Source organism: Elgaria multicarinata, chromosome 3 (genome assembly GCF_023053635.1).
Source record: "Elgaria multicarinata webbii isolate HBS135686 ecotype San Diego chromosome 3, rElgMul1.1.pri, whole genome shotgun sequence".
Taxonomy (NCBI): Eukaryota; Metazoa; Chordata; class Lepidosauria; order Squamata; family Anguidae; genus Elgaria; species Elgaria multicarinata.
Window position 1 is genome coordinate 148,783,110 of NC_086173.1, and position 23,368 is coordinate 148,806,477.

A 23,368-nucleotide genomic window follows, 5' to 3' on the forward strand; every position below is an offset into this window, starting at 1 on the left:
GCTTTGACTGTGAAGTACTCCCATGCATCCTGCTTTAGTTGTGCTTCAAAGCCAAAAGACCCGACCTATTTTGATACTACTTTTGGAGCAAATCTTTTGTTGTTTTCTGAGCGGCCACTAGGGGCGCAGGAGGAGGATTTGATATGTTTAAAGAACAAATTAAACAAATGCTTACATCTGCATTAAGTTTTAAAGATAAAAACGTCAAAATTGGTACAGTAATAGAGATTAAGGATAGCTTTAAGCATACCAAATTTGAATCAGATTGGGTCATCCATTCATTTTTAATTATTTTTTACATTTCCCCCCTTAAAGCCTTTTCCTGGTATGCAAAGGATCTCAGGAGCGCGGCCGCCCAGGGTGTGATTTAGCTAACAACAACAACGATGACAGCTTTACACTGTAGGGGATAATTCGAGGGAAACAGGTACATGGAATGAAGCCTTAGATAGTATCCAAATGAGCATTTCTTTATGGGAGAGAGGGCCGAAACATTTCACACACACACACAGAGCCCCTTGGCAAACCTTAACTATACCACATTTTGTCTCTTGACAAAATCCTATATGCTATTATTTCTAATTTAATCATCCAGCAACCAAATGCCAAGTCTCCAATATCTTGAGGCGGACCTTAGAATCATATAGTTTTAGAACTCATGGGGCAACCAGGATGATCAGGGGTCTGGAAACAAAGCCCTATGAAGAGAGACTGAAAGAAATGGGCATGTTTAGCTTGGAGAAGATTGAGGGGAGACATGATAGCACTCTTCAAATACTTAAAAGGTTGTCACACAGAGGAGGGCCAGGATCTCTTCTCGATCCTCCCAGAGTGCAGGACACGGAATAACGGGCTCAAGTTAAAGGAAGCCAGATTCCAGCTGGACATCAGGAAAAACTTGCTGACTGTTAGAGCAGTACGACAATGGAACCAGTTACCTAGGGAGGTTGTGGGCTTTCCCACACTAGAGGCCTTCAAGAGGCAGCTGGACAAGCATCTGTCAGGGATGCTTTAGGGTGGATTCCTGCATTGAGCAGGGGGTTGGACTCGATGGCCTTGTAGGCCCCTTCCAACTCTGCTATTCTATGATTCTATGATTCTATGAACTTGTGGTTGTGATTTTGAGCCTTTCAGCTACTCAAAGTCAGGCTATGTCCTGTAGCATGTCTTTCCCAATCCCACGGGCTAGGAACTTAACAATGCTTTCATCTAAAAAGAAACCTGGAGACGGCTAACTTCATCGCAGGATACTCTCAATCCAACTCGAGAGGGTCCGCACTCAAACACGCGCTAGCGACAGAACCCTATGCATAGTTACTCAGCGGTAAATCCCATTGAACTCAATGCAGCTTATTTCCAAGAAAGTGTGCCTTGGGCTGCAGCCTATAATAACAAAAATACTCTTAAAAGAAATTTTAGAATATTTCCCAACATCACCTAAACCATAGTTTTCAGGCTACAAGCTTCTTGTAGTCCTCCCCTGAGAAAGCTTTTATCTCAGGCTGAAATGCTAAGGATACGTAAATTCCCAATCTCCGTCAAGGGGACGCTACCATAAAAGATGGGAGATCGGTCCCTTGGCTTGGTGACTTATTGGCATTTATCACTGCATGCGCATGCGCACAAAGAGTGGCAGCTAGCAACACGGGGAAGCACCAAAAGTTCCTTCGATACACTGTCAGCCTTGGCATTTCACGTCGCTCTGCATTCACCATGGCTCCCATCTCTTCTTTTCACTTTCTGGCTGCATAGCCATTTCTTCTTGACTGAACAGTCGGCGCTGCTCACGACCCCATCGCTCAGATAAGCGCAGCGTTCACCTCCTTCCACTTCAAAGCTGCGAAGGAAGGTGGGCCACAGAGGAATGAACATCTTCGTCTATCACATGTCTGTCTTGCACAGGGGGACAATATGAAAAGGAGGACAGGGCTCCCGTATCTTTAACAGATGCATTGAAAAGGGCATTTCAACAGTTAAAGTGGCAGGAGCCCTGCCTAGCATGACCAGATACAAAAGAGGGCAGGGCTCCTGCTGCTTTAACGGTTGTGATGAAGAGGGGATTTCACCAGGTGCTGCATGCCTGCAAATGACACCTGCTGAAATTCCCTTTCCAATACAACTGTTAAAGATACAGGAGCCCTGTCCTCCTTTCCATGTGGTCACCCTAAACTTGCATTCCTAACAGAAGTTTTCAAGGTGACATACACAGAATCTTAAAGAACAACAACGCAATGAGTCACAATTACAAATCTATTTTGAAAATAAAATGAACAACACTTTTAAAAAGAAAAGGTTCAGAATGTCCACCAATCATAATTCTCAATGAAGTCCAGCTAACTTTTGTAAACTGCCCAGAGAGCTTCATCTGTGAAGCGGTATATAAATGTAATAAATAAATAAATAAATAAATGAGAGCAAGAGTGCTAGGATGTATACATGAAAGGGCCCAAATCAAGCTCTCCCTCAGGAGGGAATTATTCCAGTTTGTGGGTGACACAACTGAGAAGGCCCTGCTGGATGTTACTTTTACAATGGGTGAGTTGTATGGCCGTGCCTCGGCCTGAGTCCCTAAGGACATGGGAAAGTAAATATGAAAAAAGTGCTCCCAAAGGCATGACTGCAGCATCATTATTTGTATGTGTGAATGGCGCATTCCAGATATACCACCATAGACATCATTTCCATATCACCTCAAGTGAGGTGGAAGGAAGCATCCCTGAAGACAAGGAGCATTTTCCATTTAAAAGGAAAACTGAAGCAGTTCACACAATTCAATTGTCAGAGGACATTTTTATTTTATTTTATTTTATTTTATTTATTTAAATGTGTGCCTTTGTTCAGAAGCATTGACTATACCAATGGAAAAAGTGTACATGTCAACGGAAATGGTTTCAGAATGCATTTCCTGCATTATGTTATGACTGATCTTCCAATTACTGACTTCTGGTAGTGGTACCCACAAGAGGGCTTTTAACTCATTCTTGGATATTAAGGGTACCCAAATCCCCAGTATCTCTAGTGCCTGGATGCTGTGCACGTTCATGCGATTGACCAGGCCAGAGTGTGGCAGTTATTCTGAAAAGAGGTTCACCTCAAAGGCTAATCTTTGTTCCATAGTTTCTGTTGGCTTTCAGAATAACTAGGTTCCCATTCTGTGGCGGTGGCAGAGCGTTTTAAGGGACAGTAAAAAGCAAACCTGAACCTCCCCTGTGCTGGTGCTGGCAAGAAGGGAGAGGGCCTTTTCAGCGTTGGCCCCCCAATTATGGAATGATCTCCCTGATGAGGCTCGCCTGGCGCCAACATGGTTGTCTTTTCGGCGCCAGGTCAAAACTTTTCTCTTCTCCCAGGCATTTAACAGCATTTAACAACATATGCTAAGTTGGTTTGTTTGTTTAATGGACCCCAGAACTGTTGTTTAAATGGATACTGTTGTTTTATACTGTTGTTTTTATACTTTTGATGGTTTTAAATTTTGTATACTTTTTTTTTAATGTTCACTGTTTTTAACTTTTGTAAACTGCCCAGAGAGCTTCAGCTATGGGGTGGTATATAAATGTAATACATACATAAATACATACACAATGGCATACATAACAATCAGTATTACCCACAGGAGAAAGTTCAAATGCATAGTATAACCAACATGGAATGGATCTAAATCAGGGGTGTGGGCCAAGATGTTGGTAGGGATGCTGGAGAAATTATGTACATTTTTGTGAACTTCCTTATGGAATTATTTGCATATTTTCCCGCATAACAGGGGGGGAAATCCAGAACGCCGGAACGAACAATGCTACATAATCCACAAAACACACACAGATGTATTTTACAAAACCTGGACATTCCCTAGATGTTCGGCTCTGATTCCCATCAGCCCCAGCCAGCATTACCAATGGTGAGGGATGATGGGAGTTGTAGTCCAACCACATCTGGAAGACCACCGGTTCCCAAGCTCTGATCTAAAGCAAACTTGATCTAAACTTCGCATGCAGAAACACCCTCGAAAGAGAGGAAATTAAGGATCTGCCGTGCAGTGAATCAGACCACTAGTCCCTCTACTCCAGTGTTGCCTGCTCTGGCTGGCAGTGGCTCTTCAGAGGCCTTTGCCCATCACTTTTTGAAAGATCCTTCGAGCTGGAGATGTGGGAATTGGCCATGGAACCACTTGCATGCAGAGCACGACCTCTAGCAATAGAAGGTACCGTCTCTTCCTTTGGATTTCAATCTTTTCCATAAAAACAGAAGCAAGTCAAAACTTGAGTTGAGGAAATCAGAACTCACCGGTTGTTGAAGACGGTCCCGTCTTGCCATTTCCAGCTCTCTTCTGTTTCTCGGAGGAGGCCGACCCAGTGGTTCAGGGGGCCTTTGTCGTGCACGGCAACGTTCTGACAATTTAAAAAAGAAAGAGAAACTGGGTGGATGGGTGGGTGTTTTTATAACATTATAGACGTGGATTTTCCACATTTAGGGTTGCCAACTGACTTGACCAAAAATGGCCTGATGGTTTGTTTGTTTTACCTCTGGGCTAGATGCCATGTGTGTTTACATGCAAAATCAGAACTTGGAGCTGGTGGCCGTGCGTTTTTAGGTAAAGATGGAAAATCAGCAGCATAATGTCCGCACAGACCACAGAAAGCTGCCTGATACCAGACTCATTGTTCTTGTGGTCTCATTTTCTTCTGCTCTGGCTGGCAGCCACTCCCAAGTATCTCAGGTATCTCGAACCTGGGACCTTCTGCATGCAAAGCACCCTCTCGCTCCCACTGACCTATGGCTGCTTCTCTACATGCTTGAATGCGCATGCGCTAAGGATCTCGGTTCTTGTTGAGTTCAGACCCAGTGCATCACTGGGCACGCTGCTGCATGAGACAATGCAGTGTGCACGAGTGCTTCCTCAGTAGCCACCCCTCTCAATTTCTGAAGCCAAGGTTGGTACTGGGAGAGCAATCTGGCAGGGGCAGCTCTGGGGCACAGCACTTCCAGCCCCACACAGTGATTTTAAAGGGGCTGTGAGGGATCATCGAAACGCCAAACCAGGGTGGGTGATCTAAAACTCAGCCAAATGAGCTGAAACTTGGTATGTAACTGTGAACAACCCAAGAAAAGAACCCACGGTTTATTGTTGGGTTGTCAACTGTGGATTGTTTGTGCTTAACAAGCCATGGTCTGTTAGCATGGCTGGGTTCAGACAACATCGCAACCCAGGTTTCAACAACAACCCAGTGGTTCAATGATAACTCTCAATCAACCCATAACCGTTGAGTGTGGGTTGTCATGCTGTGTCAACCCAGTCATTCTGTCTTGTGTATATTTTCACACCCCACCCCATCCCTACACACACACACCACTCATCAGCCACCCATTCACCCTACACTTTCATTTACGTATTTATTTATTTATTTGTTACATTTATATCCCTCCTTTTTTCCTCCAAGGAACCCAAGGCGGCATACATAATCCTCCTCCTCTCCATGTTATCCACACAACAACAACCCTGTGAGGTAGGTTGGGCTGAGAGTCTGTGACTGGCCCAAAGTCACCCAGTCGGTTTCTATGGCCAAGTGGGGACTAGAGCCCGGATCTCCCGACTCCCAGTCCAACACCTTAGCCACTACACCACACTGGCTCTCTACACACATGCATCCATCTAAATCTCCCCGCCCCCTAGCCTGATTGCCATGCAGGGAGTGATTGGAATGGGTGGGAGAATGCAGCATGCATCCCCCCTCCCCAACAGTGACTCTCTGAACATCACCCCCATGTTGCAGTTAGGCTTGAAGGGGGGAGCTTTTGCTGAAGCCCAGTTGCCTGTCTTTGAACAGGATCCAAATGTGTCACAAGCTGGATGTTCCTATGGATGACTTACAGTTTTAGCTCAAGATCTTATTTATTTATTTATTTATTTATTTATTTATTTCATTTTTATACCGCCCAATAGCCAAAGCTATTCTGGTAGATGTTATCAGTTGTCTATGTGCCTCTTCACTTGTTGCTAAAGCGGTGGAGGGTGGTGTTTCTTAGAGCAGGAAATTGTTTTATGATGCACTAACTTTCACAGTAAAAACACTGGAGGTGGAGCATCACCTGGAGCAGGGCGGGGCCATGCAGGCTGCTTGCAGCACACAAACCATAGGCAAAAGAGCCAAAGGACATTTTGCACAGTGGGCAAATCACAGCTGGTTTTTATTTGAGGCAAATCGTGAACCAGGGCCAGAACTACACTTTGCGTCAAATCATTACGATCCCATCATGGTAACGCTACATGCGCTTTTATACCTCATAGGACACACAATACCATCTGGATTATGTGGAATAAAAAACAGGAAATAACCTGATGAAAGCAGTATATGGAAAGCATAAGGTGCCTCCAGAGTGTATCAGTGCACTTCAATATCGCTACGAAGCAGGAGTGTAGATCTAGCCCTGCAAACATGCCAGTTTGGGTAGAATGTAAACTATAGTTTGGGTAGAATACCACGTTAGCGAGTCCTTCTCTTACCAGTTTCTCTAAGTTTCCAATCACAGCCAGGGAGGCACCAAGCGAGGAGCAGTGGTGCTGGCCGGCACCCCAGTCCCCTTCCAGTTCCATGACCTGATAGCAGTTCCCTTGGCTCATGATCCATCCAGGTGCACAACAGTGGGTGACAGCAGCCGGCAGGTCGGGCTTCGCCCCTGATAATGAGAACCAATGTTTTTGTTGTCGTTACTCTTGTATCCCGTCTATCTTTAAGGAGTTCAGGGGGCAAACAGAGCAACTCTCCTTTTGGGTTCTCTCCTCCACCTCCCCACTAAAATGTCTAGTTGATCGCAACGCATGCTATGATGCCATAGGGCCCACTACCATCAGCCAATGACGTGAGGTGGGGCAGAATAATGCTCGGCTTGATGACATCACAAGTTAACTGATTTTATTATTATTCCACATGGCTGAGGTGACACAGCGAGGCTCCTTCTGCTGGCTCAGCTGGTGCCAGCTGGCTCTTTCCCTCCCAGTACGGTCTTCTGCTGTGACCACTCCACCTGGTCATTATGTAACTTCATTATGCAACAGCTGGAAAGACTTGAATAGGAATATGTAACCAATTCACATCTACAAATGAAATACTGTTACATAGTCATTGCAGGGGACCGTTCTAGGAAGGAAAGATCTTAGACTTCGGTTCCGAGATATTCATTTTCATTTTATTTATTGTTGTTTCTATCTTCTTGTCCCTATTGAGCTCATGCTAGTTTCAGATAAAAGTGAAGTGAACGTTGTGTTTTCCTCAGTGATTTATTTGCATGCAACAGTTCCATTGATCATCATACATGAGTGGCATGAACGAACCCAGATGGGTACGTAGGATGTTTCTGTTGCAAAACCATTCAAGCATTTTCATTTGACACTGACATCAATTCACATTTAGATGTTTTAGGATGTGCAGCTAATGTTCCCAAAAGTCATCAAATTGCATGGGGAGTGGGTGGGAAGGGGACATTATTGAAATAATTAATTTATTCAGCTAAGCATAATTTTCTCCCATGCTCACAACCTGCAAAATTCTACAAAATTATTTTTGCAATCGCTGCAAAATTTTCAAATGATGGATTGGCTTTGTGAAAGGATAGAGGAGAGTGTGGCCTTACACCCCACAAGTCAGTTCCCTAATGTATGTCTGCCGTTTGTAAGTCTGTGGTTTTTAGAAGGTTGGCCTGAGTGGGCGGAGTTAGAATGTCTTGGGAGGGGGGAGGAGTGATATATAAGGGAAGGACTGAGGGGATTGAGAGAGACTTTTTAGGTACTCTTAGGGCTCTCTGTGTGTTAGCTCTTGGTGTTTAGAGTACTTGGGTCTGGAGAATTTGAGGTTCAGTGTAGAGAGTGGTGTCTTTGGAGTGTGGTGTGCACATAGCTGATATATATTAATCAATACAGATAATAAAGAAAGCTCAAGAGTGATTGTGTGAGAGAAAGGAAAGCGTGTATGTGAATGAATGAAAGGATTGGATGAAAGGTTTCAAAAAGGTTTTTAAATGTTTTATTTTGAAACAAAGCTTGTGAACTTTTAAAATAAATTTTAATTATTTTGTTTTTAACTACCACAAAAATCCCACGTGTCTGTTTGGCATTTATCATCTGAAGTTTATACATTTAGCACCCACTCTGACAATAATTCACCTCAGAACATATAACTCACAGTGTATTATTTTATACATTGAAATCCTCCATTTAACCCCTTTCTCCACATAGTTTGGAGAAAGGCGGTGTTTGTCCCTTGCCTCAGGCATACCAAGCGGTGGTGCTTGGCTTTAGCAGGGAGTAGCCGCGGCCAGGTCTGTTGTTCAGAGCCTGTGTCGTGGCGGAGAGTACTAAAAATCTTTTGTGTCTTTAATTGTTCACCACTCTGGAATCTGTCTAGATGCGGAATGGTATACAAACGTTGTAAACACATAATAAATAAACGAAAACTCAACTGTCCTTAAGTAGAGTGAATGGTGCTTCCTGGAACACCCATGATGTCTTCAAAAAGCACACACGTTGGAAAGGGTGGTTCCGCACATGTGAAATAGGCACACCTGGCATTTTCATACTCAGGCATGTGTGAAGCTGTGCTAAATATTTGGTGAAATAAAGCAACTGTAGGTAACAGGTATTGGCTTTTTTAATGGGAATGCCTCTAGACCTGAACTAGATTTGTTGAACTGCACAGTAGTTTTCCACTCACTTGTAAAAACGAAGATGGTCGTGGCCAAGCCCACAATCTGGATGATGAACAGAACCAGAAGGATCCATGTGGTTTGGCTCCTGGAGTTTGACTGCTTGTCTGCAATGGGGAACATAGCACGCAATTAAAATAAAGTTACACTAGTTACTTGGTCGGTTCTTCTGGGAACCAGCACCACAACCCAGAACCCCAGAGGGCCTAGAAGAATAAACAGTACTCTGTAGATAGACAGTTTGGTCCCAGTCACTTCTGTGATGTGGCAAACCCTGCACATGTGGAGCATCGTGTGGTGAACCAGCACGAAGGGCTGTACTTCAAAGTTGTCCAAGCACACCCTAAGTCCATCGCTGGCAATGATAAGAGGGAGCTCTGGAGCACTGGCCCCTTTCTTCTGCTTTTGCCATCAACTACTAGAGAGCCGAAGGAGGGTTTTCTTACTTGCAGTGGCTACTATGTTAGATCTTGCCCAGTGCAGGGGTCCCCAACATGGCAATGGTGGGCTCCATTGCACCCATAGGGACCTCCAACAGCACCTGTGACGCCCTCCACTCTGTGTCCTCTACAAAAAATTATCTTTAACAAAATTCTTGAAAAACTTTGGGCGCCAAATTCTCCTTCCTGTTCCCAAACCTGCTGCTAATCAGCTGTTCAGTGAGCAGGCAGAGAAGGGAAGAGCTGTTTCCTGGGCCCATCCAATCTTCTTCCATCCACACAGACCTTTCCCCTTCGTGTGCTCTCTCTCTCTCTCTCTCTCTCTCTCTCTCTCTCCCCTATCCCAATCTTAAGCCTCGCTATTGGATGGCTTTAAATGGGGGTTGGATAAATTCCTGGAGGGGAAGGCTGTCAATGACTACTAGTCCTGATGGCTATGTGCCATCTCCAGTATCAGAAGCAGTAAGCCTGTATACACCAAATGTTGGGGAACATGGGTGGGAGGGTGCTGGTGCACCTGTGTCCTGTTTATGGGTCCTTGATCAATAGCGGGTTGGCCACTGTGTGAACGGAGTGCTGGGCCAGATGGACCCTTGGTCTGATCCAGTAGGACTCCTCTTACGTTGTTAGGTCTCCCCCCCAACTTTGCTATTTCTCTCCTTTCCCTGTCCCTAGTCTTCTTCTTTCTCGCCTTTCCTAGCCTCCTAGCCTTGCTCTTTCTCTCCCACTCACCCCTTTATCGGCTTTTTCTCTGCACTTCCAGCCTCCTTGCTCTTTGTCCCCCCGCCCCCACCGTGTGATACATGACAAAGCGTCTTACCTTTTTCCTTGTTTTCCGCCACATTTTCATGCCACTGCTCAAATGGCACAAGCTTAATCGTATCGTCCTCGTTCCCGTCAAGAGTCTCTGTTTTGAAGAACAGACAGAAGCAGACAGTGAACTCTGGCTGAACCTGTCGCAGCCCTAGAAAACCCCTTCTCTGGATGGATTTCCTAATCCAGCTGCCTTTCCCCCACCTGCCTCCCTTCAGACATGTTGGACTACAATACCCATCATTCACAGCCTCTACGGCGAATGGTTATGCTGGCTGGGGGTGTAGTTCAACACACCCGGAAGGTGGCAGAGGTTGGAGATGAAAGACTGTTCAAATCTGTTCTAAAAGGGCTCAGATGGAAAGCGCTAAGCAGGGGGGTGGGATCTTATATGGGTTAGGTAGGGTGACCCTATGAAAAGGAGGACAGGGCTCCTACATCTTAACAGTTGCATAGAAAAGGGAATTTCAGCAGGGGTCATATGTATGCATGCAGCACCTGGTGAAATTCCCTCTCCATCACAACAGTTAAAGCTGCAGGAGCACTGCCCCCTTTTGTATCTGGTGCTCCTGCAGCTTTAACTGTTGTGATGAAGAGGGAATTTCACCAGGTATTGCATGTATATCAATGACACCTGATGAAATTCCCTTTTCAATACAACAGTTAAAGATACAGGAAACCTGTACTCTTTCCATAGGGTCACCCTAGGTTAGGGCCGAATTCCAATCTGGGAAAGGTCTTGGGTTGGTGGGTGTGGCGTATTCCACCTGTGGGTGGGGCCAAATGCAAAGTGGGCAGGGCCAAAGTATTTCTTGCCAAGTCAAAGCCTACTCAGACGTAAGCAGTCAAGGACTCTGCATATGTACTCAGGACTGAATCACTCAGCAGAAGTTTCAAATAGCATCCCAAGTCTCTGCATGTCTACTCAGAGGTAAGCATGAGCAGTATGACTACTCAGAAGTAAGCAGGACCAGCCTTTCCATATCTCCTCAGTATTAAGTAGGACTGCATTTCCAAGTAACCAAGCCTCTGTGCATCTAAGAAGCGAGCAGTATAGTGCTAAGCTCTATTACATTTAGCAGGGCTTACGACTGAGTAGGCATCCATAGGACTCCACTGTGAGAAAGGGTTGAAAGCATTCTTTGGAACTAGTTTTGATTGCCTGTATCTTAGGGTGACCACGTGAAAAGGAGGACAGGGCTCCTGTATCTTTAACAGTTGTATTGAAGAGGGAATGTCAGCAGGTGTCATTTGTATATATGGAGAACCTGGGGGGGGATCTACACAGCGTCGTGAAGGCGCTTGCGTGTGCCTGCAGTGCACCCCGAAACTCATTGCGTAGATCCTGCCCTATCCTGGCCAGAAGAGGAGGAGGAGGAGGAGGAGGAGGAGGAGGAGGAGGCCCCGCCTCACCCCTCGTGGGGACGGAGCGAAAAGTTTCCGGGCTTCGCTGGGGAGTCCGGCCACATCCTTGCCACCGCCGCCGCCCACCTCCCCGCCGGCCTCCTGCTGCCGGCGAAAGAGCCACCCGGGTCCACCCGGATCTACACGATGAGTTTCGGGGCGCACTGCAGGCGCACGCAAGTGCCTTCACAACGCTGTGTAGATCCCCCCTGGTGAAATTCCCTCTTCATCACACCAGTTAAAGCTGCAGGTGCCCTGCCCTCTTTTAAATCTGGTCACTCTAGTATAGCTCCTGCAGCTTTAAGTGTGGTGATGAAGAGGGAATTTCATCAGATTCTCCATATATACAAATGACATCTGCTGAAATTCCCTTTTCTGTACTACTGTTAAAGATACAGGAGCCCTGTTCTTCTTTCCTTTTCATTTGGTCACCCTACTGTATCTGCTTGCTTGCTACCTGTTCATCCTGTACCTTTGGAAACAAACAGGTATTGCAAAATATGCTTGCTCTGATACTGTCCTAGGTCCATTTGTGCAAGGAAGAGGGCTCCTGTGCATGAATTCTTAGCTGATTATGGGGCTTCAGATCCAAACAGATGATGTGGATGAGATTTCCCAGCCTGCTTTGACAGCCAGGAATGAAACATGGATCAGGGGAGGCTGGTGGCTCTGATGTCAGTGGGGCAGTGAATCCAATCCAGGTTTTAGTCAGGAATTATACAAATTGCTTCACATCTTGGATAGATCCTTTAGAGTTCTGACTGAAACCCAGAGCAGATTCACCGCCCCACTGAGATTGGAGCCATCAGCCTCCACTGACATGTATAGTCCTTTTTTAAAAGCTGAAATCACCCTGATCAAATGTGTGTCCACATGTGTGTGCATATATATTCAGTCCCCTCTTTCCCAAACAGCTGATTGGAGTGATTTTAACTCCCTTTGATGGGCTAGACATGCATATGGTTGGACCGGGACCACTAAGCCACCAGAGTTCTGTCCCACAAGGTTTATGTAAAATTGCCATGGAACTTTCCACTACCTGATGGAGTGTGAAACCATAAAATAGCATTATGATAAGCAACCTTCTTACAGAGCCTTGTGTGGAACAGAGCTGTAAAGCAGCCGTTTCTGCAGCTGAAACTCTCCCCACAGCCTGAGTTCGATCCTAGCGGAAGCTGGTTTCAGACAGCCGGCTCGGGTCGACTCAGCCTTCCATCCCCCCGAGGTGGGTAAAATGAGTACCCAGTTAGCTGGGGGAAAGGTAATAATGGCCAGGGAAGGCAACGGCAAACCACCCCGCTATTAAGGCCTGCCAAGAAAACGTCAGCAAAAGCTAGCATCCCTCCAAGAGTCAGTAATAGCTCAGTGCTTGCACGAGAGATTCCTTCCCTTCCCTAAGCAACCTTCTTATTTCCAAGCCTTTAACAAATAGTGCCTGTAAATTCTGCTCCAGGATATCACCAGTTTTGCATTTTAATCACTCTGGGCAGGTTCACACAAACAAAATAATATTTTGATTGTGTGAACCAGGTCAATGTCACACTTCCTTACCTTTCCCTTTGAAGGCAGTCACCACGTTTGAGTAGCCTACAATGGCAGAATTAGTTGGAAAACCATCCTCCCGCCTGCAGAGGAAATAAAAGCAAAACCCTCCAAATTGACGCTACTAAATCATAGTTTGAGTTTTAAACAATACCTAGGGTGGTCATATGAAAAGGAGCACCGGGCTCCTGTATCTTTAACAGTTGTATAGAAAAGGGAACTTCAGCAAGTGTCACTTGTATACATGCAGCACCTGCTGAAATTCCCTGTTCATCACAACAGTTAAAACTGCAGGAGCCCTGCCCTCTTTTGTACCTGGTCACTGTAGTATAGCTCCTGCAGCTTTAACTGCTGTAATGAAGAGGGAATTTATTTATTATTTATTTAATTACATTTTTATACCGCCCAATAGCTGAAGCTCTCTGGGCAGTTCACAAGCTCTCTGGGCAGTTCACAGGTGCTGCATGCATACAAATGACACCTGCTGAAATTCCCTTTACTGTACAACTGTTAAAGATGCAGGAGCCCTGTCCTTCTTTCCATATGGTCACCCTAAAATGCCATAGTCAGCATTATGGGAATAATAGTCCAACACATTTGGAAGGCCCCAGATTGGGGAAGTCTGGCAGTGCAGAACAAAAGCTGACAGTAAGAGTGTTTTGGGAAGGGGTATTGTGCTCTGGAAAGCCACTGTGGAATAATGGTTAGAGTGTTCAACTGGGATTTGGGAGATCTGGGTTCTAGTCCCCACTGGGTGGTTTTGGGCCAGTCACTGACTCTCAGCCCAACCTACCTCATAGGGTTGTTGTTAGGATAAAATAGGGGAGAAGGACCCTTTAAGCTGCCTTGGGTTCCTCGTTGGAGGAAAATAGATGGAATATAAATGTAATAATAAATAAAAATTGTTGTAAACTGCCTTGCAGGTAATTTGTTGAAAGGTGAGGTTTAAATCTCCAAAATAAAGCAATATTAAATATCTCCCCATCATAGTGGTGCATCAGAAGGGGTACTTACCCACTCAATGGGTTTTCAATCCCCTAGACGGGAAAGAATAAGAGAGAGAAAACACACATTTCATTAATTTATTGTACTTTCCTAAAAATGATCAAATAAGAATCCACAGCTTGTTTTCTATACGGTACGGTAGGCCTGTCCACAAAATAAAAGGGATCTGACTTGATTGTTTGAGTGCATTTTAGTTGATATAATTAAATCAATCCAATGAATGAAAAATGATTGTCAAGCGGTGGGGGCCAGTATTTTCCTTGCTTATAGATGATGTCACAAGAAGGTCCAGTTCTAAAGCTGATCAGCTGAATGATTCAATGAGCAGGAGCAGGACTTTACCCCCAAGCCCCGCCCCCAATGCTGATGCACCCACTGGCCACACCCCTTTGATGGCCATTCAAAAGCTTTAGTTTGAAAGGACCCTGTTGGTTGAATTCTGATGCTATAGCTGTGACATTTTCCATCAGACATATTGCCATTATTGATGCCTAGCCTCACAGCTGGACTACTATATTGTGCCTCTTGGGGAGTTGCCCTTGAAGACTGTTCAGACGTTTCATCTAGTACAGACACTGCCAGCCCACCAACTGACAGAGGTGACCAAATGAGGTGACCCAGTGTGCATTCGCACTGGGTTGACTTCTGGGCACCATTGCTGGGGATGATTTTGACCTACCTGATTTTCTGTATTTGCTGCCTGGTTTCTGGGAACCAGAGTGTGAGACACATGATCCCAGGATTTTCTGCAGACTGAACAAAGGGGTTTTTGATCCTCCACGCAGAAGAGATTTAAGGCTTCCTTATGTATCTCACACACACTCTCAGCTGAATGTTTAGTTTCATCTACCGTCACCAATCTGGTGGCCTCTGCCATTTTCTCAAGAGGTTCTTTAGGTTTATTTTTCAGAAACATGTCTCTGCAGCTGGAGCAGGTGACTTTCCCCTTTAGTTCTTCTCCCCAGGATCGACTGGAACAGGCGTGACAGAAATTGTGTCCGCAAGGATGAGTAGCTGGGTTTTGACAAGGCTCCCAACAGATCGAACACAGCGTTTCTCCCTTGGGATCGTTTGGCGAGTGCACATCCGCCATGCCCGCTGCTCAAGGAAGGAGAGGAAAAGAAAAACTTAAATAGCAAGCAGGGGTTGTAATAGATGCACACACTGCAAGTAGGTTTTGTTCGGTGAGCTTTTCCAGGGGAGGGGAAGAAAGGAACCCCATGCTGTACCAGTAAATTTCCCCTATAAAGCTAATAATAGCTAGATGGGGAAGAATTTAGATCAGGAAAATGGTACATGCAGTGGAAGCTAAGTACCATTTTCTTGACTCTGGCTGGGTTCAGACAGCACGATAACCCGCACTCAAGGGTTGAGTAGGTTGAGTGTGGTTAACACTGAACTGTGGGTTGTTGTTGAAGGGTGGGTCACTGTGTTGTTAGATCCCGGCATCAATAACAACCCATAGTTTATTAACCATGAACAACCCACAGTTCATAACCCAACAACAAACCATGGGTTCTCTTCTCTGTTGAACAACAGCAGAGAGGACTTCCCTCAGTATCTGGGGCAGGGAGAAGTGTGTCACCTTCCATCAACCTCCTTCATTCAAAACAAGACAGTTTTCAGCTGTTTCTGTACATTAGTTCCTTAAGAAGAGGGGGGAAACCATGGGCCAATAGCTATCTCCCTAACAAAATGAAATGGCTGACCAGCTGCCATCAGTGGAGGCTGGTGGCTCTGATTTAGGTGGGGCTGTGAATCCATTCCGGCTTTCAGTCAGAACCAGCCAAAACTCTAAAGGAGCTATCCAATTTATTTATTTTATTCATCCACAAAATAGGTTCAGAACCTTAGCTAGCTCCTTTAGCGTTCTGGCTGGTTCTGACTGAAACCCAGAATGGATTCACAGCCCCACCGAAATCAGAGCCACCAGCCTCCACTGGCAGTCATAACTCTGCCACCCTTCTCAAAGAAACTTCTGAATGGGTGAATAAAGGGTGAATAAATCCACAGGTTAACAACATAATGGAAAACATAGCTAGAAACTTATCACTGATGCAAGTTCTCTCTCTAGATCAAAACAATATGGTGCCCCCGCTTTTTTTTTTTTTTTTTTTTGCTGTTCTCATTCAGATCATCACCTTTGGCAAAACAAAACAAAAACGGCACAAGCATCACGATCCTCTAAGCTTCCAGCTTCGTTCTTCTGTTTAACAAGGGTGAAACTTCCCGCAAAACCAACCCAACCCTCCAGCTCCCACACTTGGCAAGTCTCCAAGACAATGAGTTACCTTGACGCAGCAAGGTGTGAAAAAAAAACACCCCACTTTGTGACATCAGTGCTGCATAACAAAAGGATAAGTGACAATTCATCATAGATGCCCCAAACACATTTTTAAATTGTCTGGGTGCCCCATCAGCACAGCCAGTAATCAACCTTTTTTTCCCCCTTGCGGGGGTCTATATTAGGGGTGTGCACGGACCCCCCGCTCCGCTTCACTTGCAGATCCGCCATTTTCCGGATCGGGCCGCTCCGCCCCGCCCCCGCTCCGCCCACTTCCGCTCCGCTCCGCTCGGAGCTCCGGATCCGGATCCGGAGCTCCGTTTCCCCCCCCCATAGGCTTGCATTGAAAGCTAAAAAATTATACAACTTTTTTTCTGTTCAAGTTAGAAACCTCACGTTTGGCACCATGACACCTCATGGGGGTATACACACGCACGCCAAGTTTCAAAGCAATCCCATCATCCCCTGATTTTTGGGGAATTTTTGAAAATAGGGCACCCCATTCACACCCCTTTCCATAGCTCCGTCAATTTGCACGTTAGAAACCTCAAACTCGCCACCATGAAAGCTTATCCAGGGATACATATGCACGCCGAGACTCAAGGCAGTCCCATCATCCCCTGATTTTTGGGGAATTTATGAAAATCCAACACCCCTTTCCATAGCTCCGTCAATTTTGCACGTTAAAAAAAAACCTCAAACTCACCACCATGAAAGCTTATCCAGGGATACATATGCACGCCGAGACTCAAGGCAGTCCCATCATCCCCTGTTTTTTGGCGGGGCTTAAACCTGCAAAATTTGGAACTTCCAAAACTCCAAGTGAGCGCAGGAAGGACTTCTCCCCTGAGTCAAAGCCACACACACACAACATCCCTGCGAGGTGGGCAGGGGAGGAGGGAGGGAAGGCAGGCAGGCATGCAGCTGGCATTTCTGGGGGCATAAGGAAGTGAGCCAAGGATAAGCCAGTAATGCATATAAAATGGAATAAATCAATAAATAAACAAAGGAGGGGTGGAATTAAAAGCAGCAGTGTTGCTCAATAAACAGCAAGAAGATTTTTTTAAAAAAGGCTATATCTGTCTTTTACCAGCAATAGGGGGACGTGCCCAGGGGAGGGGGAAGCAGCTGCCAGTTCAACTCAAGACAGCCACCAACAGCTCTGAGATTAAGAAGTAAACGCTCACTTCAACTCATAGCAGGCATCACTCCACCACTAAAAAGTGAACATTCACTTCAACTCATGATAGGCATTGCTCCACCGTTTTACTCTCTTTGGAAGGCTCTAATGGCCTTCCAGTACAGGAGAGAGTGGGGGCACGTCCACAATGAGATGCCCTAGGGGAGCTCATCCCCTTGCACCACATCTTTTCAGTTGTTCCCCAAAGTTAGGGTGGGGAGCAGTGCTGTGTTTCTATCTCTTATTCTTGGCTTAGTATGATTTCAGGTTGTGTTTGTGCATTTGGTGGGGCTACTGTGTTAAAAAACACGGGGAAAAGCCCGTTCAGATGAAGAAAGAGAAGTTTCCCAGAATCCCAAGTTACCTGTTTTGCCTATGCCCTCCTCTAACTTTGGGATCATCATGACCGGGAGCTGACTCTGCCCCTCAGCCCTTTGAAAAAGGTATTTTTCCCGCCGATTTTTAAAAAACTTCTAGCGCGCGACCCGTACGACGCAGAAAGTTGAGAGTAGTCTCAAAATGACCCCCATCCACGACTCTCTGTGCACAAGAATTTTCAGAACGATAGCTTAAACCCCCCCCAGTTATCCCCGATTCTTTCCCTCAATGCAATCCTATGGGCGAAAAGCCGAAAACGCCGTTTGAGCCGCGCGGTTGACCCGATTTTCAAAAAAATATAGCACGCGACCCACACAACGCAGAGAGGTGAGAGTGGTCTCAAAATGACCCCCATCCACGACTCTCTGAGCACAAGAATTTCCAGAACGATAGCTTCAAAAACAACCTAGTTATGCGCGATTATTTGCCGCAATGCAATCCTATGGCGAAATGTTTTCAAGATGGCGACCGGAGCGCTCCGCCTGAACTAGGAGCTCCGAAAAATGGTCGCTTCTCTTCGCCTTGCTTCTAGGGGTCCGCGGTCCGCTCCTACTCCGCCTCTGGGTAAGGCGGAGCAGGCCAATCCGCTACTGCTTCTACGCTCCTAATCGGAGCGGATCACACCCCTAGTCTATATGCTCCATTAACCCCGTAGTGGCTGCGCAGTGACACTGCGTTGTTTATATGATGCAGCCACCAGCTCGCAGCCACATCGGGATTTTACCCCCGAATCTGCACTGTTAGGGTGTGTGGTTTTACCATGATTTGTTGTTGTTGTTGCTGCTGCTGCTGAGGTTGCCATGTTGTTTCTCTGGCCCTTCCTACACCTAAGGATTATCCCAGGAAAATGGAGGGATCATCCCTGCCTGCTCCCGGGATCCCCTGTCTGTCATCTGCATGCACAGGGATGATCCTAGGATGATCCGGGGGTGGGGGAGGAAGGCAGGTGTAGAAACGGCCACTGTCTGATGGTGGTGACCTCAGTTCAGGTTACACCAAATGGGCATTGCTGGGGGTGGATCCAAGCCCAATTGTGATTTCCCCTCCCCATCCAAGGTAAGTGCAGGAACGCAGGGCAGGAGGAGGGGAGGGCTTGATTCGCTGAATGGCCGCAGGCGTTGCAGATAGCCGCACTCCCTCCTGCCATGTGACGCTGCAGCGTTTTGAAAGAATTGGTACAAACCCACGTCATTTAGACACCCCTCTTGCCATCCCATACACACACACATAAAAACCACACACACTACACACAACACCACCACCAATCCTTTGCAAAGTCACATTCCTAGTGAATCTAAGCATGTAAAACACCTATTCTACCGGAGTTCTCAAAACAATTCCCCAAATCAATTAAAATGCACTCAGAAAGCGCACATTTTGTTTGGTGGCTCTGCCTTCTCTTTGACCTGGGGTTGAGCCCAGTTCCTCGTCTGCTGCAATCCAGGCTGCCGAGTAAAGGATCTCCATGCATGCTTCCATCATGACCAAATGAAACATCTAATCGCATGGGCTTCTGCTTCCCTCTGGCTACTTTTCCCTTGATCCAAACTGTGGTCCTAAGTCTTGACACAAAGCTTTGGTACTATTCACACGTGCACAGAGGATGGCTGGCTGGCTAAGGGGACTATAGAGAGGCCTGTTACACATTCCTGGCAGTAAGCCCCTTTGATCACAGTGAGACTGGACCAGATCTACACCAAGCAGGTTATAACACTTTGAAAGCAGTCTGGGCCCCAATAGTTGTCAATACTGGTATAAACCATTATAAAGCAGTAGTGTAGATCCTGCCTTAGTTGTGAATAGACACCCAAAGGATTGCACTATAACGGTATTTATATAGTGCTTTTGAATGTCCAAAGCTTTTCATGAGTACTATCTTAAAAACCCCACACAGCAGGAGGCTGGAAGAGAGTCTCTTGCCCAAGGGTGCTTAACAGGTCCAGCGTAGACCAAATATTTGAAGCAAGGGATTTCTGATTTGGTCTCTGAGCCACTATAATACCCTCATATTTAACACCTGGTCACCAAAGGCAATCCAGAGCTCCATGCAGGCGAGTGGACTATCAAGGGACTGTTGGATCTTTCTATTTCTGATTAGTCTGCTTAGGTTTCATACCGGCTGCAAACAGGGCCGGATTTACATACAAGCTAAACAATCTACAGCTTCAGGCCTCACATTACAAAGAAAGAAAGAGAAAACACACAATTACAACATTGCCACCGGGAAACCATAAACATCATACAAAATGAAGACCTCTTCAGAAGGGGGAAGAGTGTTATGCGGTTGGGGTCAGTCTAAATTATCTCCAGGGACACCCTTACTCAGTGCACACATTTAACTTGCATTTTTAATAACAATATTACACGACTCTCACATTCTGTTTAATTGTACAGCCCATATTTTGCATTTAAAATTCTTACTTGTTGAAGAGGGTAGGGCTTCACTCATGTTATAGCTTAGGGCCACAACAAGTTTAAATCCGGCCCTGGCTGCAAAGGAAGGGGAATCCAACACTCAGCTCTATTTTTCTTGCCCATTTGATAGAAGGTAGTTTCTTTTTCTTTTTTACTATCCTGCTAAGAGGCTGATATCTTACATTTTCACGTTGGCCATGGAGTGGGGAGGGACATCCCCTCTCGTGGCCAGCATGGAAATATAGGCTACAAGCCTCTTAGGCTGGCTGGCTGGCTGGCTAGTAAGTAAATAAATGCAGGCTAGTATTTTTTTATGGGCTTATTGACAAGGCTCCACTATACCATATCATCCCTTATAGGATGCTTTTGTGAATAGAAACATTCTGTAAAATTTGTAGATCACATGTATCAAGAACTGGAGTATTTTTTAAAGTTTCTTTTCCCTCCCCCAAGTATGTACAAATTCTTGGTGACATACCTTGACTTTTACCTTATAGCTTCATCTTCTCGGATCCTCTCAAACGAGTTTGTGGGAAAGTTGGGCTGAGAGTTGACTGCAATTTCTCCCCCAATCTCAGGCCTTTTTCTGATCGTAGCTCACTGGGCCAAGGTGATTTCTTCAGTTCCGACTCTTCCCAAGAAAATCAGCTGCTAACTGAAATGGGAGCTGCAAAACTAATTATGGGAGGGAGCTTGGGGCAAGAAGGTTTAAGGCTAAATCGGTCTGGCTTGGTTTTGCCAAGGCCAGCAGACATTAAATAACAGAGAGATGTCAACACCAAGGGGGCCGAGGGGCAGTTTGGAGCGACAGGAACAAGTGTGACCCAAAGTGACCTATGGGTGTGGAAGAAGGGAACATTTTAAGGGAGCAGTTTCGAGTCCCAGGCTGTAAAAGGGCAGATTAGCCAACTTCAAAGGTTCTGAAATTACAAACTTGGATGCTTGGGTGAGTGCGATTGAGTTCCTCAAAATAATGGCAGTATGAAAACAGGAGTACACCACAGATTTTTATTAATCAGCATTCTTGGGTTAAAAGAGGATGTAGTCTTTTGACAGGTATGTGCTCCAGTTCCATTCTGGGCTGTGGGTGTCTCAAAATCCTGAGAGTTAGTTGACAGACAAATGTTTATCCCACTTGTCTCACAGAGCTGCAAAGACCTATGAGGTTATCGAGTTTAACTTCCTGGGCAGGATTATCCAATGTTGTTTATTGGAATTTCACACACATACACAAATAATCTCTAGGCTCTCAAATTCAATGTTTACAAATATTAACTTATTGTTGCAATAATTTTAGACTCATAAGAGCACCTCATAAGATGTCAGAGGCAAGGGTTACAAATATTCATGTCAGCCCCATTGCAATACCAACACCAACACCACCCCGAGTTGCTTCCAAATCAACATACACAGGATTAGGCTGCACAAAGTCTTAAATGTGCTAGTCAGAGCCTTTTTACACACTGTGATTTCTCACCCACGGTAGTTTGGGAGTGCTTTAAATTAGGGTGACCAACTGTCCAGTTTCCCCCGGACAGGTCCAGAAAAGGGGAGGCAACCGGGGTCCAGGGGGAAATGCCATTAATTTCATACAATCTTAGAATCATATGTCTGGAAAATCTCCAAGCCTCTCCTGTGCGGCGATCTGGCTCTTTCTTGGCTGGCACATGGTGAAATTCCCCCTTCATCACAACAGTTAAAGCTGCAGGAGCTATACTAGAGGCAACAAAAGTGACCAAATACAAAAGCAGGCAGGGCTCCTGATGCTTTAAATGCTGTGATGAAGAGGGAGTTTCACCAGGTGCTGCATGCATACAAATGACACCTGCTGAAATTCCCTTTTCTATACAACCATTAAAGATACAGGAGCCCAGTCCTCCTTTCCATAGGGTCACCCTACTGTACTACAAATCAGGAAATCCTACTTCACTTTCACCGTGGCTGTGAAGTCATTAAATGGTCTCGGGCTAGTCACTATCTCTCAGCCTCAACCTTTCATCTGCAATGGAGAGATAATAACTTAAGATTACAACAACCTACCGAAAGTGAAATGGTTTGGAGGCGCTGCTGAAATGCACAGCACAATTGTGATTAAAGCAATGAAACAGAGGCCTTAGTAGTGATGTGGGGGCCTGCATCATCTGAAGGCCCTGATCATGTCCTATAGATACCTGGTAACCAATCAGATTACCTGAATGTACATCTGGCCATATATGGAGCAAAGTAACTGCTTTAAGGCGAACGTGGCAGCAGCCCGGAGAGGCTCTGTCAGCTATACGCATGCATCCTGTACCTTAATGTATAAATGCCTATACCACATCCGCCCAAGTTAGTTGGAGCTGGGTGTAACATGTTGATGCTCTTGCGTGTATGACCTGTCTCTGTATCGATACAATAAACAACTCTTAAGAATACCTGGTTCTGTCTCACTTGGAGATAAGTCCGGTTGGACAACCTAACCCATCATCCACATCAGTAGTGGGTGCTCCTGTTTTGAAGAGTAGTTGGGCCCTGCGATGACTATAGCAGTTCAGTTGGGAGAGAGCAGAGCATGCAGGAGTGAGGGCGGAGGCGGCAAGAGCAGCAGGTGGGTGGGTGCGTAGGCCAGATGGATAGTTGGGTGGGAGGTGGCACTGCCACCTTGCCCAAGGTGGAAAAATACCTTGGGCCCCAACAAGCCACCCTTGCCAGGTTCGGAAGACACAATAAGCCGCACACTGGTGAGGTTAATTGTACAAATCAGCTGGCACCCTGTGATCATGTGAACCGGGCCTGGGTTGTTGTGTTGTACGAACCAGGTCTCTCTCTCTGTGTTCTGGCTCTTGCAAGTTAAGGGGAATCACTGAAGGTATCTTGCACAAGCTCTCCCCTCCATATCTTGGAGCTGGCAGTGACTTAAAGGGGCGTCTATATTCCCCACTGGTCTGAGACCTGTGTCTCTCTCTTTCCAGACCTGGCAAATTTGGTTTTTTTGGTGAGGTCAATTATGGCGCTTTCAACATGGAGACATGGGGTTTGAAGGAAGCGTCAGGCTGCACTTTAGAAAAGGAATACCTGAGTTAGCAACTATGGTGAATTGTCTGCTGACAGCACAAGAGGACTACAGCGGTTATGTGAAGATAAGGGGGCATATTGCGAGAGCAGTTGAAGAGCTGGACCCTGCAAAGACCATGACTGAACAGGAGCTGGAGAGGGTGCAGTCACGGAGCTTGA

The 23,368-nt window shown here is 45.9% G+C and overlaps 1 protein-coding gene and 1 long non-coding RNA gene across 2 annotated transcripts; both read right to left on the reverse strand.

Moving 5' to 3' along the window:
- Positions 1 to 1,627: 1,627 nt before the first annotated feature.
- Positions 1,628 to 13,055, reverse strand: LOC134396893 (C-type lectin domain family 2 member B-like). The gene is made up of 6 exons (XM_063123498.1): positions 12,903 to 13,055; positions 9,955 to 10,041; positions 8,703 to 8,801; positions 6,500 to 6,672; positions 4,282 to 4,385; positions 1,628 to 1,837 (listed from the first exon to the last, which is right to left on the reverse strand). Exons 4-6 carry the CDS (start codon positions 6,614 to 6,616, stop codon positions 1,693 to 1,695), a joined length of 366 nt encoding a protein of 121 aa, XP_062979568.1. The 5' UTR covers positions 6,617 to 6,672; positions 8,703 to 8,801; positions 9,955 to 10,041; positions 12,903 to 13,055; the 3' UTR covers positions 1,628 to 1,692.
- An 817-nt stretch (positions 13,056 to 13,872) lies between these two features.
- On the reverse strand, positions 13,873 to 20,864 carry LOC134396894 (uncharacterized). Its single transcript, XR_010025300.1, has 3 exons — positions 20,634 to 20,864; positions 14,578 to 14,996; positions 13,873 to 13,930 (listed from the first exon to the last, which is right to left on the reverse strand). It is a non-coding gene; the product is annotated as an uncharacterized LOC134396894 (long non-coding RNA).
- Positions 20,865 to 23,368: the final 2,504 nt, after the last annotated feature.

Coding starts and splice junctions, on each gene's coding strand:
- LOC134396893 (XM_063123498.1), bottom strand. CDS start 6,616: ATGAGCCAAGGGAACTGCTATCAGGTCATGGAACTGGAAGGGGACTGG. Junction 4,386..6,499: donor TTGGAAACTTAGAGAAACTG/GTAAGAGAAGGA, acceptor TTAAATTGTCAG/AACGTTGCCGTGCACGACAA. Junction 1,838..4,281: donor GGGACCGTCTTCAACAACCG/GTGAGTTCTGAT, acceptor CTTCCTTCGCAG/CTTTGAAGTGGAAGGAGGTG.